This window comes from Ambystoma mexicanum, chromosome 1p (genome assembly GCF_040938575.1).
Source record: "Ambystoma mexicanum isolate Mex_15411 chromosome 1p, UKY_AmexF1_1, whole genome shotgun sequence".
In the NCBI taxonomy this organism is placed as follows: domain Eukaryota; kingdom Metazoa; phylum Chordata; class Amphibia; order Caudata; family Ambystomatidae; genus Ambystoma; species Ambystoma mexicanum.
Window position 1 is genome coordinate 254,850,083 of NC_090921.1, and position 20,416 is coordinate 254,870,498.

Here is a 20,416-nt window from a genome sequence, read left to right on the forward strand (position 1 = left end):
TGCTGGGTTACATGATTTAAACTCTGCAATTTGTAGAGGGCCATGTTATGATATGATATGATAGGTTATTTATAACACACTTAATACCCAGAGGTTTCGAAGCATGGACCCAGGGTTCGAACCCGTATTGCTCAGTGTCGTCCTGCTTCCAAGGCGAGCACGTTACCCCCGAGCTATCCTCCCGAGACAATGTTGGGCTCATACTCTTAGTCAAAGCAGCAGTGGAGGTCCCAGGAGCTCTTACAGTCCCAGGCTATTTTCCTGACCTTTCCTAGGGTGTGGCACAGAGTAACTCTTAAAGTTCCAGGATGGGTTCCTTCTCCCCCTAGTATGTAGTGTGGCACATACTACCGCTTAAAGACTCAGGACGGGATGCTTCTAACTGTCGCCCAGAATCACACAATGTGGGACAGGCTATTCTAGTTCCAGAATGGGTGTCTTCTCTTACTAAGGGCGTGGCATAGAGCAGTCATAAAATGGGTTCATTCTAGCACCCAGAGTTGCAAGTAGCGTTAGAGTAGCTATTAAAGGGCCAGGTCGGCCCCTTCACATTCTTGGGCCGCAGCACAGTGCAGCTTTTACAGGCCTGGGTTAGACTTGCACTCTGTTCTTGGGATGCAGAGGTATACCGTCTGTGGCACAGAGAAACCCTTACATGTCTATTGTAGGTTCACATTCCTCACCTGGGATGCAGAGGGACAGGGAGCGGGGCATAGAGTAACTTTTTTTTTAAGTTTAAAGGATTTTTATTTATTTAATAAGGGTAAGCATTTACAGCCTGACTATATATGAAATATCATCAACATTATTACAAAGTACACAAGCTCATATAGATGCATCTGTACAGCAATGATTAAGGAACAGCTATAGGGTGAAATTCATTAACTTTAAGAAATGTATAACATTAACTTGGAATGAAGTTAGTATAAAAGTAATTTATGTGCTCGAATAACTCAGATCAATTGAGTATAAAAAATTAAAAAAAGGGGGGGATAATGAGGGAGCATAGAGTCACAGTTTTAAGCTTTACTCATGCTCTTCTAATGGGATACAGAGTTTTGCAGAATGTGTCACAGAGTAACTCTTACATTGCACCCCTACAATGTATTAACCCCACCACTCATGCTCTCCTCCTACACACATCCCTTGTACTATACACACCCATAAGCTAGCCAAAGTACACACAAACACACACCCAACATAACTAACACTTGCATACAACAACAATCCCAGGCACAGGACCTTACCCCTATAGACGCAACAAGCCAGTGCGCGCAACCATAACCATAAACACCAGCCAATGTGCACCTAAAACACACACACGTACACACACCCAACATAACATACATTCACATACAACAAACAGCCCAGGCATTGGGCCACAACTTTACAGAGACAAAAATCCAGTGCTTGCAAACAACCTATCTGCAACCCAACACACACAGATGCCAGTTTCTCCTGATTCTGGACCTATCCTATCCTATCTCTCTACCCTCACTAACTGACCCTGTCTTTCCTGCAGAGCCACATAAGCGCCTGGAGACTGCCCCTGGGTACTAGTGGTGCACGGTATAAGTCAACATAACATTTCTACGGTAGGCTCACATTCCTCACCTGGGATGCAGAGAGACAGGGAGCGTGGCATAGATTAACTCTTAAAGTCCTAGCCTGGACCTATGCTCGTCTACTGGGATACAGAGTGTTGCAGAATGTGGCACAGAGTAACTCTAACAATCCTAGGCTGGACAAATGCTCTTCTCATGTGATGAGAGTGTTGCAGAATGTGACACAGAGTAACCCTTGCATATCCAGGGTGGACTCACATTCCTCACCTGGGATACAGAGAGTGTGGCATAGAGTAACTCTTACAGTCCTAGACTGGACTCATGCTCTTCTACTGGGATGAGAGTGTTGCAGAATGTGGCACAGAGTAACCCTTGCATATCCAGGGTGGACTCACATTCCTCACCTGGGATACAGAGAGTGTGGCATGGAGTAACTCTTACAATCCTAGGCTGGACTCATGCTGTTCTCGGATGAGAGTGTTGCAGAATGTGGCACAGAGTAACCCTTGCATGTCCAGGGTGGACTCGCATTCCTCAGTGGTCTCGGAAGTATAGCTCAGGGGCAACATGCTCGCCTTGGAAGCAAGATGACTCAGAGTGACACAGTCTCGATCCCCGGGTCTGCGCTTAGAAACCTATGTCTATTAAACGTGTTATAAATAACCTATCATATCACCTGGGTCACAGAGATTGTTGCATAGAGTAACTGTTACAGTCCTAGGCTGGACTCATGCTCTTTTCCTGGGATGAGAGTTTTGCAGAATGTGGCACAGAGTAACCCTTACATGTTCAGGATGGGCTCAAATTCCTCACCTGGGATGCCAAGAGACATAGGGTGTGGTACAGAGTAACTCTTACAGGTGCAAGATATGCTACCTATCCTTTCCTGGGATGCAGAGTGTGCCACAGTGTAAGTTTACAAGTCCAGATTAAGTTCATTCTATTCTCCCTACGACTCGATGAGCATAGAGTAGCACATAAAAGGACAGGTTTGGTTTCCTCGCTTTTCTAGAGGCACTAGGATGTGCTACAGGGTGACTCCTACCACTCTAAATTAGACTTCTACTTGATGTGGAACAAAGTTACTCTTAGAGTCCGGATTTGAGTTCACACCTTGTTTTTGATCTGGCAGAGAATATATTTCACAGTTCCAGGTTTGCTTTGTGGTGTTCCCTCATGGTTACATTGTACACCATAAAGCAGCCCTTTCAGGCTAGGTCCTTTCTCTTCCTCAGAGTGTGGCAAAGCTTTACTAAGACAGTCCCAGGGTGGCACAGACCATCTCTCCCAGACCCAGTACACGCACCTTCTCCACCTTAGTGGCACCAGGTGTGGTACAGAAGAACTCTAGCTGGGGGACGAAGCCACTCGTCCACTCACAGGCTGTGTTCCCTTTGTTTCCCTATTGGTGTAGGATAAGGCACCTAATAGCGACTGCTGGCCATGTTTGGGCTCCTTTGTACCTTATGGGTGCAGGGCAAACAGAGAGTACCTCTTGCACTCTTTTCTCTCCCCAGTACAAGATGAGGCACAGAGTAACTGTTTTCTGGAAATGCTAAGTGCAGCACAGAATACATTTTAAAGTTCTAGACTTGTTTAAAGTTCTAGGCATGCATCATTTTCTGCTGCGGAGGTTCAGGATGCAGCATGGACCTACTCTTGCAGTCCCAGGCTAGGCTCCTTCACTTCCTCGGGGTGTTCCAAATCTTTTACTATTTCATTCCAGGCCTAGGTTTCCTTGTTTCTTTCTGCTGCTACTGGGTGTGGCACAGAATACATTTTACAGTTCCAGGGCTGGCTATTTCTTTAAGTAGCATTATGTGTAGTACCAAGTACCTCTGGCAGTCCATTGTTACTTTTCTAAGTGGCACTAGGTATGGCACACAATAACATTTCCATTCCCAGATTGGATTATGTCTCTCACTCTGAGGAGAAGAGCATAGAGCACATATCACACTACTAGGCTGGGTTCCTTCTCTTCTCCAGGGTGTGGAAAAGAGTAGCTCCTACATAGCCATCTTGGGTGCCCTCCTCCCCCTAAGCTGCATGCTGGACAAAGAGTAACTCTCACAATCACTGGTTGTGTTCCATCTCTGCCCTTAGAAGGGCCTGGTGGGTACAGGCGGACCTGCTCAGGTCTAGGTTGGGTTCCATCCCTCCACCAGCTGTGCAGTGTCAAGTCCAGAGTAACTCTTACCGTACTAGGTTGGATCCTTTCTCTCCCCCAATGATCTGCAGCAGAGACACAGTAACTCCTACCATGCCAGGTTGGGCTGCTTCCTCCTCCGAGGTAACTCACAGTGTGGCAGGTTCGACTCTGTCCCCCCACCAAAAATGCAGGATGGGCACAGGATACATGGTAAAATTCACCGGTTTGGTAGCCTTCTCTCTCCTAGCTTTACGGGATGTGATGCGACGCAGAGTAGCTGTTGCATCAGCTGGCTAGATGTCTTGTCTTCCCCATGGTTGCAGAATAGGCCAAGGCAACTCCTGCAATCTCAGGTTCCCGGCTTTGGGTTGCGGGCAAAGTGTTCACAGAGTAGCTCTTATGTGGCAGTTTGGGTACCCCATCACTCGAGTGGCTTATTGTGTGGCGTAGAGTTAGCTTTAAAGGTGCAGTTTGTTTCCTTCATTTCTATGACCATGTCCTTGTGTTTTTTTTCCACAGCTGCCAGTATTCTTACTGGTACTGGTACACCGGAGAACGGTGTCAGCAAGCCATCAGTAAGGTTGGCGTCGGAGTTGGCGTAGCGCTGGGACTAGCTGTGCTTCTACTTATCATTTTAGTCCTGGCTCTTCTCTTGTACAGATATAGGAAGAGGAGAGAACGTCACAGGTGAGAGGTCTAATAACACGACTTAAGTACTTGTTTCTTCAAACATTGCCATTAGATGATCTAACACCCACAACGGTGCACGAACAATTCCACCAAATAACTCCATAACATGACAGTATACAGTGTTAATAACGAAAAATAAATAAAGACAAACATTTTCACTTAAACCAAATTGCGAAAAAAATGTTGACTTTTTAAATAAAAGTATATGTGGGGGGTGGACTAAGGGATAAAAAAGGATTGGGGAAGGTTAGTAAAGTGGATGAAACATTGGCTTGTGGGGGACCCCTCCAAATAAAATAAAAAAAGAATACATTTTTTCGTTATTGAAGTGTCACTAAAAATGTTTATCGTTATTTATTGTGTGTGGCCAGTAGATAGGAACATGCTTACTGGGATCTAAGGGGTTAGGCTTCAGATTAGTAGTTCCTGGTAGGTGTGCTGGCATGCTAATGGCGCGTTGGTGGGATGGCTCTGCACTGCGGTGTCAAGGATCTGGCAGTACGTAGCAGCATGGTATCTCCAGAGTAGCAGAAAGGGAGTAAATGCATCATGGTTACTTCTTGACTGACAGTGAGCTGATCCAATGACTTTGAGGACTTGAGACAGGACAGCACAGCAGGAGCTGTCCGACTGCAAAAGGTGAGAGGTAGTGTAATGGAACAGAGTGTTTGCAAGTGAGTGATGCTGTGAATGGGGCCCTTGACTGAGAGGGACTCCACTTAGGATTCCCTCAGAATCGTCCCATTGTGTGGAGCGGGGGAATCATAACCCGAAAAAAGAGCAAAAGTCCCATTATGTGGCAGAGCCAAAATGAAAGAGGTCCCTGGAGATGGGCTGCCTATGTGCTTAGGCATGAGTCAGGTACCCAAGAAAGGCATTGGACACGTTTCTGGTTTGAGGACAGACTGAAGAAAATATTGAACAATTCAAACTATGTGAGGAGAAAGGAAATTAGGGGTGGCTTTAACACTGTAACCAGGGGAGTTCCGTTGCCTTCTCGAAGTAGCTTGCAAAGAAGACAGAGTGAAGTCTGGATAGGGCATAAGAGGAATGGGAGAGATGGTTGCCAGCCAGCCACTCACTTTAAAGTGCATCTGATCAAGGAACTCTGGTACATGTTTGGTACAGGAGGGTTGTCTCACAGGCAGCTAACTTGCAACCCTTAGCCTAGTATGTGCTTTACCCCTCATCACAACATTTGAGGAGTAGGAGCCTGCCCCTGGATAACCACAGTGCCTGGGAAAGTGTCACGCCACAGGTAACCCAATTATCTGAGCACCTTTATACGTCTTAGGTGAAATATTATAGGTTATTACTTTGGCGAGCAACATTTATATCATAACTCCCGTGAAAGCTACATTGAGAAGGGCACATCACCATGGAACTAGAACTGCACTGTTATATCCTGGAGCCTATGATTTTGTAAATAAGTTACCTGCATTACAATGTAATGCTCCTTTTGTTTATATCATCTGAAAGTAGACACTGTACACATCTCATGTGTTGTTAGTGGGTAGTGTGCAAACGAGTTAATGCATGTGTTAAGATAAAAGGTGAAGGCCCTTTTGCCCTGGAATCAATAGGCAGAGGCCCTTATTCACACTATATGAATTCTAAGGTTAAGGGAGATCCATCCAGCCTACATGGGTTCTCTGGGAGGGTTACCACACATCAAACTCACTGCAGCTCTAGACCTCCCATTATAGTCGGGTAGTGCCAAGCCACACCGTGTTTGTGGTAAGAGAGGTTGCACGCACGCCACAAATCCCTCATACCCACACAGACTAAGTTCTTGTAGCGGGACAAGGACAGCGGACAGAAGAGCTGTTTAGGTTCACCACGGCCAGATCAGTTCTTTCATGTGGACCAGGACTAAATTCAGAGCAGCAGCTAGGGCCATAGCTGCAGAGCTGCCTTCCAGCACCGCTAACTAGGGCACCGCCATTTTTGTACAGCTTTTGAAGGCCAGAAAAATCACATGAGACTCTGAAAAGGTGGAGTCGGGAAGTCAAAGTGTTGCATTCATTTCATTGTCTTATTATCTCTCCAGAAGTGGAGCCCTCGAGGTCGTCCTTAAATGGCTGACTGCCATTGAATGTCTCCTTAAGGCCCCACCCACTTCCATGGCTGAAATCAATGCTATTCAAAATCAGATTAGCTGCCTGTTACCTTTTGTTCTGTAACTTTAAAAACAGAAGGCAGTGGGATCCGCCTGGTACTGTTCTTAAATATTATATTGTCTTCCATTTCTTTAGTTAGAGATCTAAGTAGGGTTGCATGTAAACTTACCTAAGAAGGAATGATGTCTCAATTTTTAGACATGGCATTTTAGGACACTCTCTTCCATTAAGTTTACTGTTATTCTAGTGCATAGCACTGGCAAGCACATGTCTTTCTCACATGCACTGTGAAAAATATTATTGCTAATTTGATTTCTATAAAGCTTTATAATGCGTTGCACTAATTCACCCACCGCAAACCCAGGTGCTTCCATGAGGAAGGATAGAGTTGCTATGATAAAGATCATTACTTATTCAAGCATGATTAATTGAATGGACAGCCCACATACATTACTCCACTAAATGCATACACTCATTAAGTGCTTAGTGGCACTATATCTACATGTTGACAAATTGTAATGACTATCTATGAGAATCAGTCTCCAGGTGACTCAAGTAAGTGAGCCACTCCATAGGTAGTCGAAATCAAACAAATCTCGGACTTTAAACTATATCTCATTGAACTCATCCGATAATCTTCCGCTCTTTCCTTATATGACATGTTCATGGCACAACACCATCCATTTAGTAGACACCAGCTCCAAACATCCAGCCAGCATGAAACCCCAACACCTCTCTCATCACCGACAGTATATACCCTCAATGTGGCACTTCTTCTGGACGCAGCAACTCCCAAAACCCAACTCCCTGTAACTCAACACAATATACAGAACGACACTACCAACCTCTATATTTGCTGTAGCAAGGGAAGCCATTCTACACCGCTTCCTCCCAAGTGCAGGTCATGTCTATGATCTACTCTACCTCAAGGGACCCTAATCTACACCAATCACATATCATCATGGATGCACTCCTGAATCTCAACTTCTCCGTCCCTCTGCATTGGCCTCATCCACCAATTCCCACATCCATGTACAATGGCCTCACTCCCTGCATAACCTTCCTGGGAGGCGTCCTGCTTCCACTGCATGTTAAGGGCAAAAATGGGTACCAGCCTGAGACAAAAAACTCCCTTTACACAACCCATTGCAGCATAACTCTCTCTCCACTCATTCATTCAGCATTCCCAATAGCAGAGATATCTGCTGACATAAGCATACACTTCAACACCCCACTTCTCAGCCGACAGGCCACTGACTACTGTAGGTGTAGCCCTCAGGGTAATCATAGGTAAAGGCAAGCCCATCATTTAGGTACAGCATCTGTCATCACCGCAACACAACCCCCCCTTGACAGAGCATCTTCATCCACGATCACCTAATCTTTGCAGTAAAATGGTGACATTGGTCCTTCATTCTGTGATCTATTGCAATGGTGGTTCTAAGTTGACAACTTCTATACGCATTTTCTTTCCAGAGCGACAAACCCAGAGGAGAAATGGTATGAGGAAGGATGGGAATCCAATGTTCCCCAGGGGTTCACAGCCAGAAACCCGCAGTCAGTGAGCTGGGCAGGTAAGGCCGTTAGTGCACCTCACTCTAGCATAGGCTACTATAAAACTCTGGGAGCTGGTGTCAATCTGCCTCTCGGGCAACCATTTCCAGTATGTGGTGAAGTGGATAGAGATGTTCAAAAGACCCTTCAATCATGAATGGAAGATCTTCCAAGGCAGAGGGCTTTATCGATTAAGTAGAAGTAACATCTTTGTCATTGTCCCAGAGTCTGGATACATTACTTAGTAACTATGATGGGTGCGGGACAGATTAAATGCTCACTGGACAGCCAAAGCCTCTTACGTAAAGGGGATACCAGCACTGGCATGACCCCACTGTAAATCTCTCCCAGCTCAACACTGCATTTCAATGACCTTTAATCGGAAAGTGCCTTTTTAGTACATAAAGTACTCATTAGTCTGAAGTTCTAAACTCATCTTACAAGGGCATAGATTGCTAAGTGAACGGTGAAGGATTCATTGTGAACAGAGAACAGGCACATTGGCAGAGGCATTCGCTTGTGGCAATGGCACATAGAATCTGGTGTACCCATCGCTCCAAGAACTGTGTCACGCGCCTTGATTTCTGAGTCTCTTACGTCTTGTTCCGCAGGGTCTGAAAGTGGCGGCTCCTCAACGAGTAGAGACTTATTCCGGCCATCGCTGGACAGGGTGGATACATCTGCACAGGTAAGAATCACTGGGAAACAATAAATAAGTTATGACTTGAAAATTGACAATCCTCTCTGAATCGACCATGCCTTCCTTTTGTTATTGAATTTATGTATAATATGCAGGTTTTCGAACAGTGTGCCAATATGGAAGGAAAATAATAGCTGTTGGACTTCACTTTCCTTGATCCTTGGAATGATTAGAATGAAATGTATTCTGGTTCTCTAGTGATATTTACTGTTTGAAACCTTTTATTTAGACACTTTCACAAGTTAATGTACTTTACAGCGTTTATAACATGTCATCGCACAAACGAGAGATGATGAGCAGGCCAGTGCAGTAGTAACATTAGATGCTGAGAAAGCGTTTGACTCAGTTAAGCAGTGGATGTGGGCGGTACTGGATATATTTAATGTGGGGCCAGTACTGCTAAGATGGATCAAATTATTATATCCTTCCATAACTGGGAATGTTGATTTCCGAACAGTGGGCAGTAGGAAAAGGGGCGAGACCGGGATGTCCCTTTGCCCCAATTGTTTGGGATGGCATTGGAACCGTTGGCATGTGTGCTTAGGTTGAATATGTAGGAAGGGGGAATACGACTGGGAGGGATTACGCATGTGCTATCTCTATAAACTGATGACATGCTGCTATATGTCTCCAACCCGGGAATTCAATGTGCTCATTGTAATGGGAAAATTGGAGTCCTTTGGTAGATTGTCGGGAATTAAAGTGAACACGATGTAATCTTGTATTTACCTGCGGGCTGCGCTAGCAACAAGATGCAGATGACTATTTACTGGGAAACTGAAATATTTACATATCTGGGTATTCAGATTAGGTGGGACTTCCAGGACACACACAAGGAAAATACACTTAGCGACATTAAGGGGATTGAGCAATCAGTAGCCTTCTGGAGCACGTTGCCCCTTTCTCAAATGGGTAGGATGTCACTTACAAAGATGATTATATTACCCCGCCTGCTGTATTCATGAAGGTGCAGGAGAGTGTGTTAGGCAGAATCCTGTGCAGTTCCCTTAGGGAGCACTACAGAAGATTAAGACTACAGGTGAGAGCAGTAAATCCCCTTTGGTATCAGTCTGTACCACAAAGAGTTGATTGGTAGCTGTGGCTGAGGAGTCAGACTTATCTCAAGAGGGAGATGAGCAGTATTCAGGGTTTACACAATAGGCCTACAGTACTATGGCGCAAGGAAACACTGACCAAAGCTTTGTATTAAGAAGTAGATATATATTTATTTTATACACTTCTAGTAAAACACATTTATCACAGTTATCAAGCAAGTTAAATTAAGTCAAAGAAAAAATATACACACTCCCTAGTTAAATTGTAGACCAAGTGAATCAGAGTGAAAACTGAGCAAAACGGCACAGTGAAAACTACACACAAGGGATACTCTATCAATTTCTTACAAGGGAGGGAAAGCACAAGTTATATAGAAATAGCTTCTTAGACACCCTAGCAACACTTCCCATAGATTTGTGAACCAGATTAAGCAAGACAGTGCATCAGTATAGGCAATACTGAAAACTGAGCAAAATGGCATTTCACAAGGTTTAAAAAGGGAAAGAAAAAGGATAGTTATCAGAAGTAGGTGCACCAACACAGTTCTAGTTGAGAATCAATCCAAAGAAGGCAGGTCTAAGAAATGTAGCCAGAGAGAGTAGGCCTGTGCCAGAGTCAGTGGTACAGGGCAAGGGCCCAGGAGCAAAATGTTCTTGTAGCTGCAGTCAAGTCTTTGGTTAACGATTTTGAAAAGGTGGATGCAGAAGTTGAAAAGCAATGTTAAGAGAGAGGTGCGGCTGACCCAGCAGGTAGGTAAAGGTTTTAAAACACCTTTAGTGCTACCGCGAAGAAAGGGCGGCCTGGCTGAACAATGTACCTTTAAAATGAAGAAGTGGCTCCTGCGGTGGCGGATGTTCCTGGTAGTTCCTGCAGTTCGGGTGATCCAGCAGAGGAAGAGAGGCTCTCGTCATGGAGGAAGGTTTGAATTACTGCACTACCCAGGGATGAAACCAGCCGCCTGCCCGACGAATAAAAGGTACGCTCCTTTAAATCGCAGCCTGGGTGGACTGGTGCCTGGCTATCCGGCCTCCGAGTATAGGGTACGGGAGATTCGACCAAGGCAGGTCCGGGAAGGCGATTGGCAAACTGGTTGGCCCCACCAGCTCAAGGGAAGAAGGCTCTTGCAGATGAAGAACTTCTCTCGTCATGTGGAGAAAAGTGGCTGCAGCAGGGGTTCACCGGTGGTTCAGTCGTTGCAGATGTCTTTGGCTCCTCTCCTCTTCGGCTTCTTATTTCCAGTGGTGACATCTTGCTCTTCCAGTCCTCAGGACCCTGCTTTTATGCAAAAAGATCCCCATTCATACAGCCTAGCTATCACTCACACAGTGGAGTGGTCATCTTGGCGGGAGACCCTCCAGCCTATCAGGATAGAGTGCAACATGGGTTGCTAAGGCAACCCTGTCCAGGGGTTCTACTCCCCCTACCACACAATGGACCCAATCCCAGATTCAGTGGCGCCGAAAGGAGGGCTTCTCAGTAGAAGCCAGCCAAAAGGACGAACAAAGGATCCCTGACCTGAGTTAGGAGTTAGAGAAAGACACGAGAAAGAAGTTATGTTAAAGTTCTGGCAAATAAAACCTACCAGAGTCAAGTTAATATTAAAATGCACCGGCGGTATGTTAGAGGCTGTCAGAAAAAGTGGTAGCCTCGAACAATGGGAAAATCCCATAGGAAAATATTTGCAGTCGAATATTTATGGTAGTAACGACTGCCACCAGACAGAAACATTTGAGAGAGAGACTGTACGGTACCCTCTCGAAAATGAACATAAGGGAAAAACTATTAACCCTTTCCAGTACTTCCATAGTAAGATGGTTTGTACTGGTTTAGTTCATAAAAATGGACTAGTAAAGTCAATGGGGACTTTACATGCCCTGGGAGACAGTAGTCAGTCCCAGGGTATGGAGTCTCTGTTTGGGGGTTGCTATGACACCCCTGTGTCACTGCACTGAGGGTGCTGTGTAACACATGTGAATAAAGATGGTTCCTATGGGGGTGAGAAAATCCCATAGACATTAAACACAAAAAAGGCCTAGAACACAAATAGCAAAAATGCCTAATAGTGGGAAAAAGAGTCTCACTCTTAGCAGGAAAAAGAAACAAACCCTTCAAATCCAGAAAAGCTGCTGGGGGACTCTGTAGGTAAGGGAAATTAGCCATAAGATGATAATTCTCCCCAACAGAGTGGCATTAAATAAAATGCAAAATAAGATGCAAAAAGGGTGTTTACAAGTACCCAACCTCGAAATGTACTACTTGGCAGCTCAGCTACAGTTTGTAGCTCAACGTCTGTCTGATGAGATCACACCTGCAAAAAAGACTGCTAGCTGGGGTGACGAGGCCTTACACACTCAAAGAAATGTCGTGGCAAACACTATGCGACACAAAAGAGGTATACATGCTTGCCCTGGGTAAACAACTTTGGGGCAGGGCATGTAAATTGGTGGGTGAGATACCACTGGGACTGAGTTCAAATTGTCGGAAAGTAGTGAAGAAGAACTGGATGGAGACATGGGAAAGCAATGGATTGTTGACCTGGAGAGTTCTATTCGAAAACAGAAAGCTCATACCATACTCAGATCTCTGCAGGGAATGGGGACATAAAGTGTATTTCCTCCACTATGCAGGATTCACAGGAAGGGCGCGAGGGACATCGAAGATTCTGTCAGAAGAATTAGAGGACAGCTCGTTGTTAAAATGTCTATATGGGTTGAAATGTCTATAGGGTTGAAGGTTGGGAGCAGACTGGTCTCCACTTTGTGCAACGTACTTCAAGAGAATGGCAAAAGAGGAACAATTAAAGTTAGGAAAGACTGGGAAAAGGTCTTGGGTATACACATGGAGGACGAGCGATGGGAGAAAATATGCATGTAGACGAACTCAGTGTCGATAAATGCTCAACTGAAGCTAATACAATACAATGTACTACATAGAGTGTACTTAACACCGGTAAGGGATACATAGAATGCATCCACATAGAGACACAAGATGGCAGAGATGTGGGAGGGCGGAAGCTGCATTCCAACACGTGATCTGGTCTTGAGGGCAACTAAGGGAATGTTGGGATGCGGTGGTAGACAAACTACATGCCAATGTTTGCTGGGACCATTCCCTAGAGGTAAACAGAGACAGCAGCTGAATTAAATGGTGAATCTAGGATTGGTTTTAACATAGATTTGGATAGCAATGTGCTGGTTTAAAGCAGAGGGACCCAACATAGAGGATTGGAACAAAGACCTGACAAAATGGGCGGGAGATGAATTAACAATCCTGGCCAGATTGGAGATTTTGTACACGAACGTTAATATTTTAAACAGAACCGAATGGGCGATTTTACTCGACAGCTTATTGTAACCCTCGTACGTTGGACCCCCATGCGAACCTCACAATAGATTCTTACATATGGTGGGAAGGCTAAAATATTCAGAAATCCCAAACAGATTGCTGTACAAGATTAACTGGGGAGACTAAAAAGTGTCAGACTACAGAGTAATAGACTGGGTGTAACGGGTAATGGGAGAATGAGTGGGTGAGGGTGTTTGGGGGTAAGGAGGGGTTTGGTTGCCAAGGTTTTATGGTTATTCTACAGCGATACTGAATTGCAACATTGTATGCTGGTGATGACAATTTGTTGTTGAAGGCTAATAAACACATAAATATATTTATTTTCCAATCCCTGAAGGTGCAAAATAGGTGTAAAATATGGCTCACAACTATTATGTTTGGTGTTAGGCCTATTTTTGCATTCCGGGGAAGTGTGCATTTCTTGACAGGCAGAGTGGGTCACCGACCAGAATCTACGCATCTGCCTATCCCACCCACTCTGCCAAAAAGTAATGAATTTACGCCAGCATCTAATTTTATGAATTTACTCCAGCATCTTATTTTAATGCTGCTGTTGATGTGTAGAATTCATATGGAATCCGCCAGCTTTTAGCACTTGCTCAAAGCTGGCAGATACCTCCTTTGGAATCCATGTTAAATGCGTCCATGGTGGCAGGTATTTATACTTGTTTGTGCTACAAAGTGTAAATAAATGCTGTAAACCTGGGTCTGCCCAGATATACATCCATTTTTTGCACTTCATAGTTTAAACAAGCAAGATTGACAGCCACAGTGGGATAGCAAGGCAGCACCTGCAAAATTGGTGCTGGTTAGAGTACAAGGCAGACCGGGAGGATTTAATCTCGAGAGCCAGTGTCCAAGTTGACGGACAGGTCCAAGGGAGCAGGTGAATCTTGGATTGGCGAGGAGGATAGTAAGCTTGGAAGAGGTGACAGGATCGGGTCCTGGGACCCAGATGGCAGGCTAACATCCAGACACTGGATGAACCGCCTGGCCTGCCTCACCTGTGGGACACACTGTTGACCCTGCTCCATCACACGGTGACACTTCAGCAGGAGTGCTTCCCTTATTTTAAAGGCCTTCATTACCCTGTGGCCGAAGATGGAACATCAATGGACTCTAGGGCAATAACCTTGCAAGCCAAGTTGTGCCAAGAGACTGTGAGTGACAGCAGGGAGAGACCCGCCTGGCATTTGCCCCAGAACACCTTGTTGAATTATTACCTGCCAATCAGTCCATGTTATTCTAGAAACCTGCCAATACTGAGAATAAACCTCTTTGTTGAACATTATCCATAGGGTTCATCCCATGGAGAATCCTTTATTTCCTAGTAGTTATACCCACAGATGATTGGTTCAAATGGATTGCACCAGTCTCTAATAATACAACTATACACTCTGATAGTGCTATCCCTCAAGTGATTGGATTTCCTCGATGAGATAATCAACTGATTTGTGCAAATTCAGCCTCTGGTAGTGACCGCCAACAGTTGACTGGCTCACCTCTTGAGTAGTGCTATTCATAAGGTGAAGGGCTTCGTGCTCTGAAACACTTGTGTATGAGCGCGATACAAATAAAATATCATTTCAGTGGTTCACCCATACATCTAAAGTCTCTAGTAAGGATACCATGTGATAATCAGCTGATCTGCACACCTCCCAGCTGCTGGCAGTGACGGCAATCAGTGGATTGGTTAATCTGCACATATCCAGTCTCTAGTAGTGATGCCCAGCAGAGGATTGGTTGATCAATACACCGCCAGCATCTGTTAGCAACAACCATCACATGATTTGTTTATCTGCACATCTCCTGCCTCTATATTCTTTATTAGTGATGTACTGAGATGATGGCCCACCTGCACATCTCCAGCCTCTAGTAACAATAGCTGCATATGATGGGTTCACCTGTACACCTCCAGAGTCTGGTGGTGATATCCATCACATGAGCGTTTCATCTTTGCATCTATGGCTCCTAGCAGTGATGTTCTCGGGTGAGTGGTAGTGACTAGAGGCTATCAGATTATTGGTTCAGATGCACATCTCCAGTGTCTGTGAGTGATATGCATGAGAAGGTGGACTCACCTGTATATTGCTTACAGAACACACACGAAGCTGACCCTTTTCAGAATGAAACTCGGCTCCTTCTCTCCCCTACCCGGCGTCGCTTGGCGTGGTGTTGGCGCAATCATAGCCCCGACTTGGAGATCGTACGAGCGACTCTGACATCTTATTATCTGTGATGGAGGCCCGGCCACTCATCATTGACCTGCGAGCTGTGGCTGCAGCGTTTGACTTTTGTGCCGCCTCAGTGCCTTGCCTCTTGAGCTGCCTTGGAGACCAGTGGAATTGCGCATGTGTTTCTGGACATCACACATGCCCCTGGACTACAGTACTGTTGTGTTTGGCTCTCCATAAAGGGTTGACTCTTGGGGCTTTAGGGCTTCACCCCCATAACTCACATGCTGGACCTTCCCTGGATCTCCAACTCAGGTCAGCCCAGAATCATGCTGTGCCCTTGTCTTCGTAAAATTCTGTGCCTACATTTTTTGTAAAGGGTTGACTCTTGGGGCTTTAGGGCTTCACCCCCATAACTCACATGCTGGACCTTCCCTGGATCTCCAACTCAGGTCAGCCCAGAATCATGCTGTGCCCTTGTCTTCGTAAAATTCTGTGCCTACATTTTTTGTTCCCTTGTAACATTATGTGCCTCACTGACCTCTTCAACTGTTTTCGCTCTCCCCTTTGCTTCTCTGCTCTTATCACTGATTTATTCTCTGTTCTCATCTCGTCTCCCTTCCCCTTTTTTCTCCCTCTTCTCCCCCTTCTTTCTTTTTCTATGCACTTACTCTATCTGAATGGTTCCTGGACCTATTATGATAGTAGCTTGTTTATCTCCTCCTGCCCTCCTTGCCTGTTAATTCCCCTGCTCCCCTCTCCAACACTTTCTGAAATGTCGTTGGGCCTAGTACGAATGCCGCTTGTTTTGTTCCTCTCCCCATTCTCCTCCACTTTCCCTACCCTCTTATAATTCTTCGGCACTACCAGAAATGTCGTCAGGCCTAGTACGATTGTTGCCTGTCTGTTTCCCATTTCCTTCCTATTTGTGTCTTAGCTCTTGTCCGAGTATGATCGTTTTTTTTTACTTCACATTCTTGTTGTTCATGACCTGTAAGAATGTTTTGTATTTTCCCTTGTCGTGAAGTGCTTTGAAACACATTGTGTATAGGCGCTATATAAATAAACCATCATATCATATCATATATCGTATCATAATCTAGGGAGAGGTTTGCCTAATGCTGCTTCTTTCTCTTCTTGTTCACAGATGAGAATTGGACGTCCCCAGGTAACAGCGATTTGAGTCGTGGAAAACTAAGAAAAATCACAGTTACGGAAGAGACTTAAATGTGGTTCCAGTGGCCGATACACATCTTGTATGGGACTTGCAGTGGCTTTGGATGGACTGGCACGACCAGCGCCACACCTGTTGAAAGGTGGCATGGCGCACACATATTTTGGATGGTCTAGAAAGGGGCTGGTCTGCTCTTATTGTAGGGCCCCCTGGACTGCAGGGACCTAGTCTCCTTTTCCTGTCTGTAGTTGTAAACTACACATAAACTATGTCTGTCTTTCTCTGGAGACTGGCAGAGGTGAGCACATGCTAATTATTTCTCTCCGGTCTGTGCTGCACTACCATTTCGTAGACACATACAGTGAGCGGGCAAATGGATCTCCTTAACCACTCCACACGCTCCTAATGCTGGACTGTGGTGTACCTACAGTGATGAAAGAGTAGGAAGCTTCCCAGTCCTTCAGGATGTACTTACAAGGCTCAACCAAGCCTTCTCCAATGTTCTTACGACACTTGCAGAACTTCACAATTCTGATGAACATTCCAGACATCTCAACGGGGTTGCTGAGACCTAAATTACGCAGCAACACATCAGTTATCTTGATCGTTTCATAAAGACATAGAGCCATGAAGTCACCAAGCCTTTTAATCTTTCTATTCTTACATACAGTGGTACTAAATGAGTTGGCATTTTATAAAATTGCTTACACTACTATTTTTCTCTGACACTTTAGAAGCTACATATTTTTTTTTATTCAAACAGATTCTAAATTGATTATATGTATCATCAAGTTGGAGATCTCTTGCATTAGATAAGCAGGAGTCTAGGTATTGAAGAGGATGACAGTGTATGGCCATGTATTATAAAAATAAAATATCCGCTACGATAGGTAAAAAGCATATTGTAAGTGGATCGGCAGATTACTGTGCAGAATATTTGGTTGAAGGAGAATTATTTTGGCAAATTTTGCTGCATATATATGTGGGGGTGTTGGTTTAGGGAAATAAGGGGTTGTAAGGGGTTCTCCCCAACATATATATATGCAGCAATTCAACCTGTCAAAAAAACTATAATTTGACAAATTCTCCTCCAACCAAATGTATTCGATAAAATCACCCTAAACCATCTAGTGACTTCAGACTTCTGTGATCTTATAAGTCTTCGGCCACATTCCTCTATTTGGTCACATAACTCCTTCTTGACTTGCAATTTCCATATGACTTATGGTGTGGGGGACCTTTATCCCATATATAACGATGAGGTATATCAATCCACTGGATCATTCTCTTGATATTTGGCATATGTTGAAGAAATGCAATGCTTCTCTGTTGATTCTGTACTCATTATAGGTAAACATACACGCTTTCTCTACATTCTTATGACACAGCGATGAAAACATATGATATAGTTATGGGGGCGACACTGATCATTTTGGACATTAAGCTTCTCAGTGGTTCACCAGTCCCTTAATATGATGTTATTTCCCATCCTTCACATTTGTTCTCTTGAGACTAACAGTGACCAGAAAAAAACAACTCTTGATTGTTCGTTCCATCATGACTTACAGCAGTGAACGCTATTGAGATTCTTGTCTGTTTATTCTATGGACACTTCCGATGATGGAAAATCCCAAGGATGCTTCGTGGCATGATAGCCATGATAATGAGAACATCCCAAGCTGCTTTATTGTACCACAAAAGACAAAAAAAAACTTTTCATGATTCTACAAACATAATAATCACATTCCAATCCTCTTGATGTCACTCTAAAGGCCTTCTACGAAAAACAATACAAGCTTCCTGATCTCTCCATATGCAGTTGTATTCATGAGAAAATACAGTCTCTGCAGGCCCACGTGACAAAGGACAACTGAGTCGAGTTGCCTCTCAGTGTACACATACATCTCTACAAACTCAAGAAAGAGAAACCGGTCTCTCTGAAAAGACACAAAATCAGCATTAACCAATTTCAAGCATCCATCGTCAAACCAGGGCAAGGGGTCTTCAGGTTGGAAAGATTAGGTGCTTCTAGGCAATTCTGCATGTTGCTAGTCTGCAGAGGTGTGGAATAGTCTACGTGATTCAAGCATGTATTTCCTGACAAATAAACATTGTAATTATTCAATTTGTAAATTATAATTTATTAGAGCACGAAGAATAGTCTGTTACTGAGAGCACCGACCACCATCGGCTACTAGAATGTCAGTCATGTTGGCTTTTGTAAGGCAACACTGTCAATAAAAGGGTGAAAACATACTAAGAAGCGAGACCCTCTCGTCGTGAGTATGATCTTTTGCAGATCGGGACGGCTGAAGCTTTGCTTCTGTCATGGAAGCAGAGTCTTGCTAATTTACCTTTCCATTCATTTAATTTGTAAAAGCCCCAAACAGCTCTGTTGAACTACCAAAGGATGTCTTGGCCATACAGGACATGGCTGCTCTTTTCAGGTAAGGTTATGTTGGTTGACTGTGTTGCACTTTACATGATGATGGGACTATGAGGAGAGAGGATTAAGATGGTACGCAGGCATGTTATGTTAGTTTGTATAGTATTCTGCACAGCAGTTGAACCCATATTATGGTTCTCAGGATGATTAGCAGTGAAGGATGCGAAGTAATGGGAGAGGTGTCCCTGATCTTTGTATATGTCCTCCCCCCGGCATGAGGACATATTCTTTCTCAGGGTATGGCCATCTTCAGTGCATATGTCGCTCTTTGGTATTTATGTATCTGCTCGCACATGCCGCTCCTCCATGTAATTCTTCCTTCGTGTATACATCTCCCTCCTTGTCCATTTATGTGTGTCTCCTTAATGTATGTGCTCCTCCACTGTGTGCATATCCCAATTATCTCTGTTGAGAGAATATATTCCTGCTCAGTGATTGGTAAATCCCTCATCAGGGTACATGTCTCTGTTTCTACACTATATATATATATGCTCCTATGTAAGTGGCCTTCTTCTGTGGGTGCGCATGTACTGTGCGTATACGTCACTGATCTGTGTACATGTCGCTCTTCAGTGTATACTTCTCTCCTTGTTGCATTTCTCGCTTTGCAGTGTTTATGTCCCTCCTCAGTGTATATCATTGTATATATGTCTTCAAGCACCATGCTTTCATGTTTTGGGGAGCGTAAGGCGCACCATTGCTTGCAACGTTGGCTTACATGGGAACATAAAAATACCATCTGAAAAATACCTTCTGTTTAAATACCTCTCGGAAAATCACATTCTGTTCAAATAAAAACACTTAGGAGCCTGTAATTTGGCGACGGGTAGCCGCTATGTTAACACTGTAATGTAAAAGGCTCACTGCCGCCAAGTTTACGCTGTATGTACGGCAGAGTACAAAATGGTGGCCTTGTGCCCTGCACTTTTGAACTCCGCCATGCAAATGAAGTAATCGCCATCCGCCAAGTACGCATGGTAGGCAGAGTTTGCAATGGATCCCCATGGAGTCTGCCTGCATTTTGCTGGTGCAAAAAGCCTCTGGGCTCCATAGGGGTCCTAAGCATTTGCACCTGCCTGAAAATGCTTGCAGGCACCCTTCCTGGAGTATGTGTATGGTGGAGATGGAGGGAGAAGCAGAAACAAAAGTTGCACTCCGCCCCTCTTCTCCGCCATACAAATAAATGAAATGTGGCATGGCCTGAATGAAAGGTGAAAAGGGTTTAGGCAATGCATTTATTTATTTATTTATTTATACATTTCTAACACGCCCGCAGCCCACAGGCATCGGGGCGCACATAAACACTGGAACAGCAGCTAAAACATAGGCAGAGAAACGAGACAGCAGGTACTGTCAGGTAGGAAGAGGTTGATTTAAGTATTGTATTCAACATTTTCCTGAAATGTAAAACGTTTCTTCCCTGCCTTAGGTTCTCAGGGAGAG

General features: G+C 44.5%; 1 protein-coding gene across 1 annotated transcript in view; it reads left to right on the forward strand.

The window, feature by feature from the left end:
* LOC138568755 (mucin-3A-like) overlaps positions 1–18,652 on the forward strand; it is a 95,202-nt gene extending 76,550 nt beyond the window's left edge. Inside the window, exons 8-11 of the mRNA XM_069646541.1 lie at positions 4,234–4,401; positions 8,001–8,098; positions 8,690–8,766; positions 16,501–18,652. Coding sequence (XP_069502642.1) covers positions 4,234–4,401; positions 8,001–8,098; positions 8,690–8,766; positions 16,501–16,536 — 379 coding nt within the window. The 3' untranslated portion in view covers positions 16,537–18,652. The remainder of the gene's footprint in view (positions 1–4,233; positions 4,402–8,000; positions 8,099–8,689; positions 8,767–16,500) is intronic.
* Positions 18,653–20,416: the final 1,764 nt, after the last annotated feature.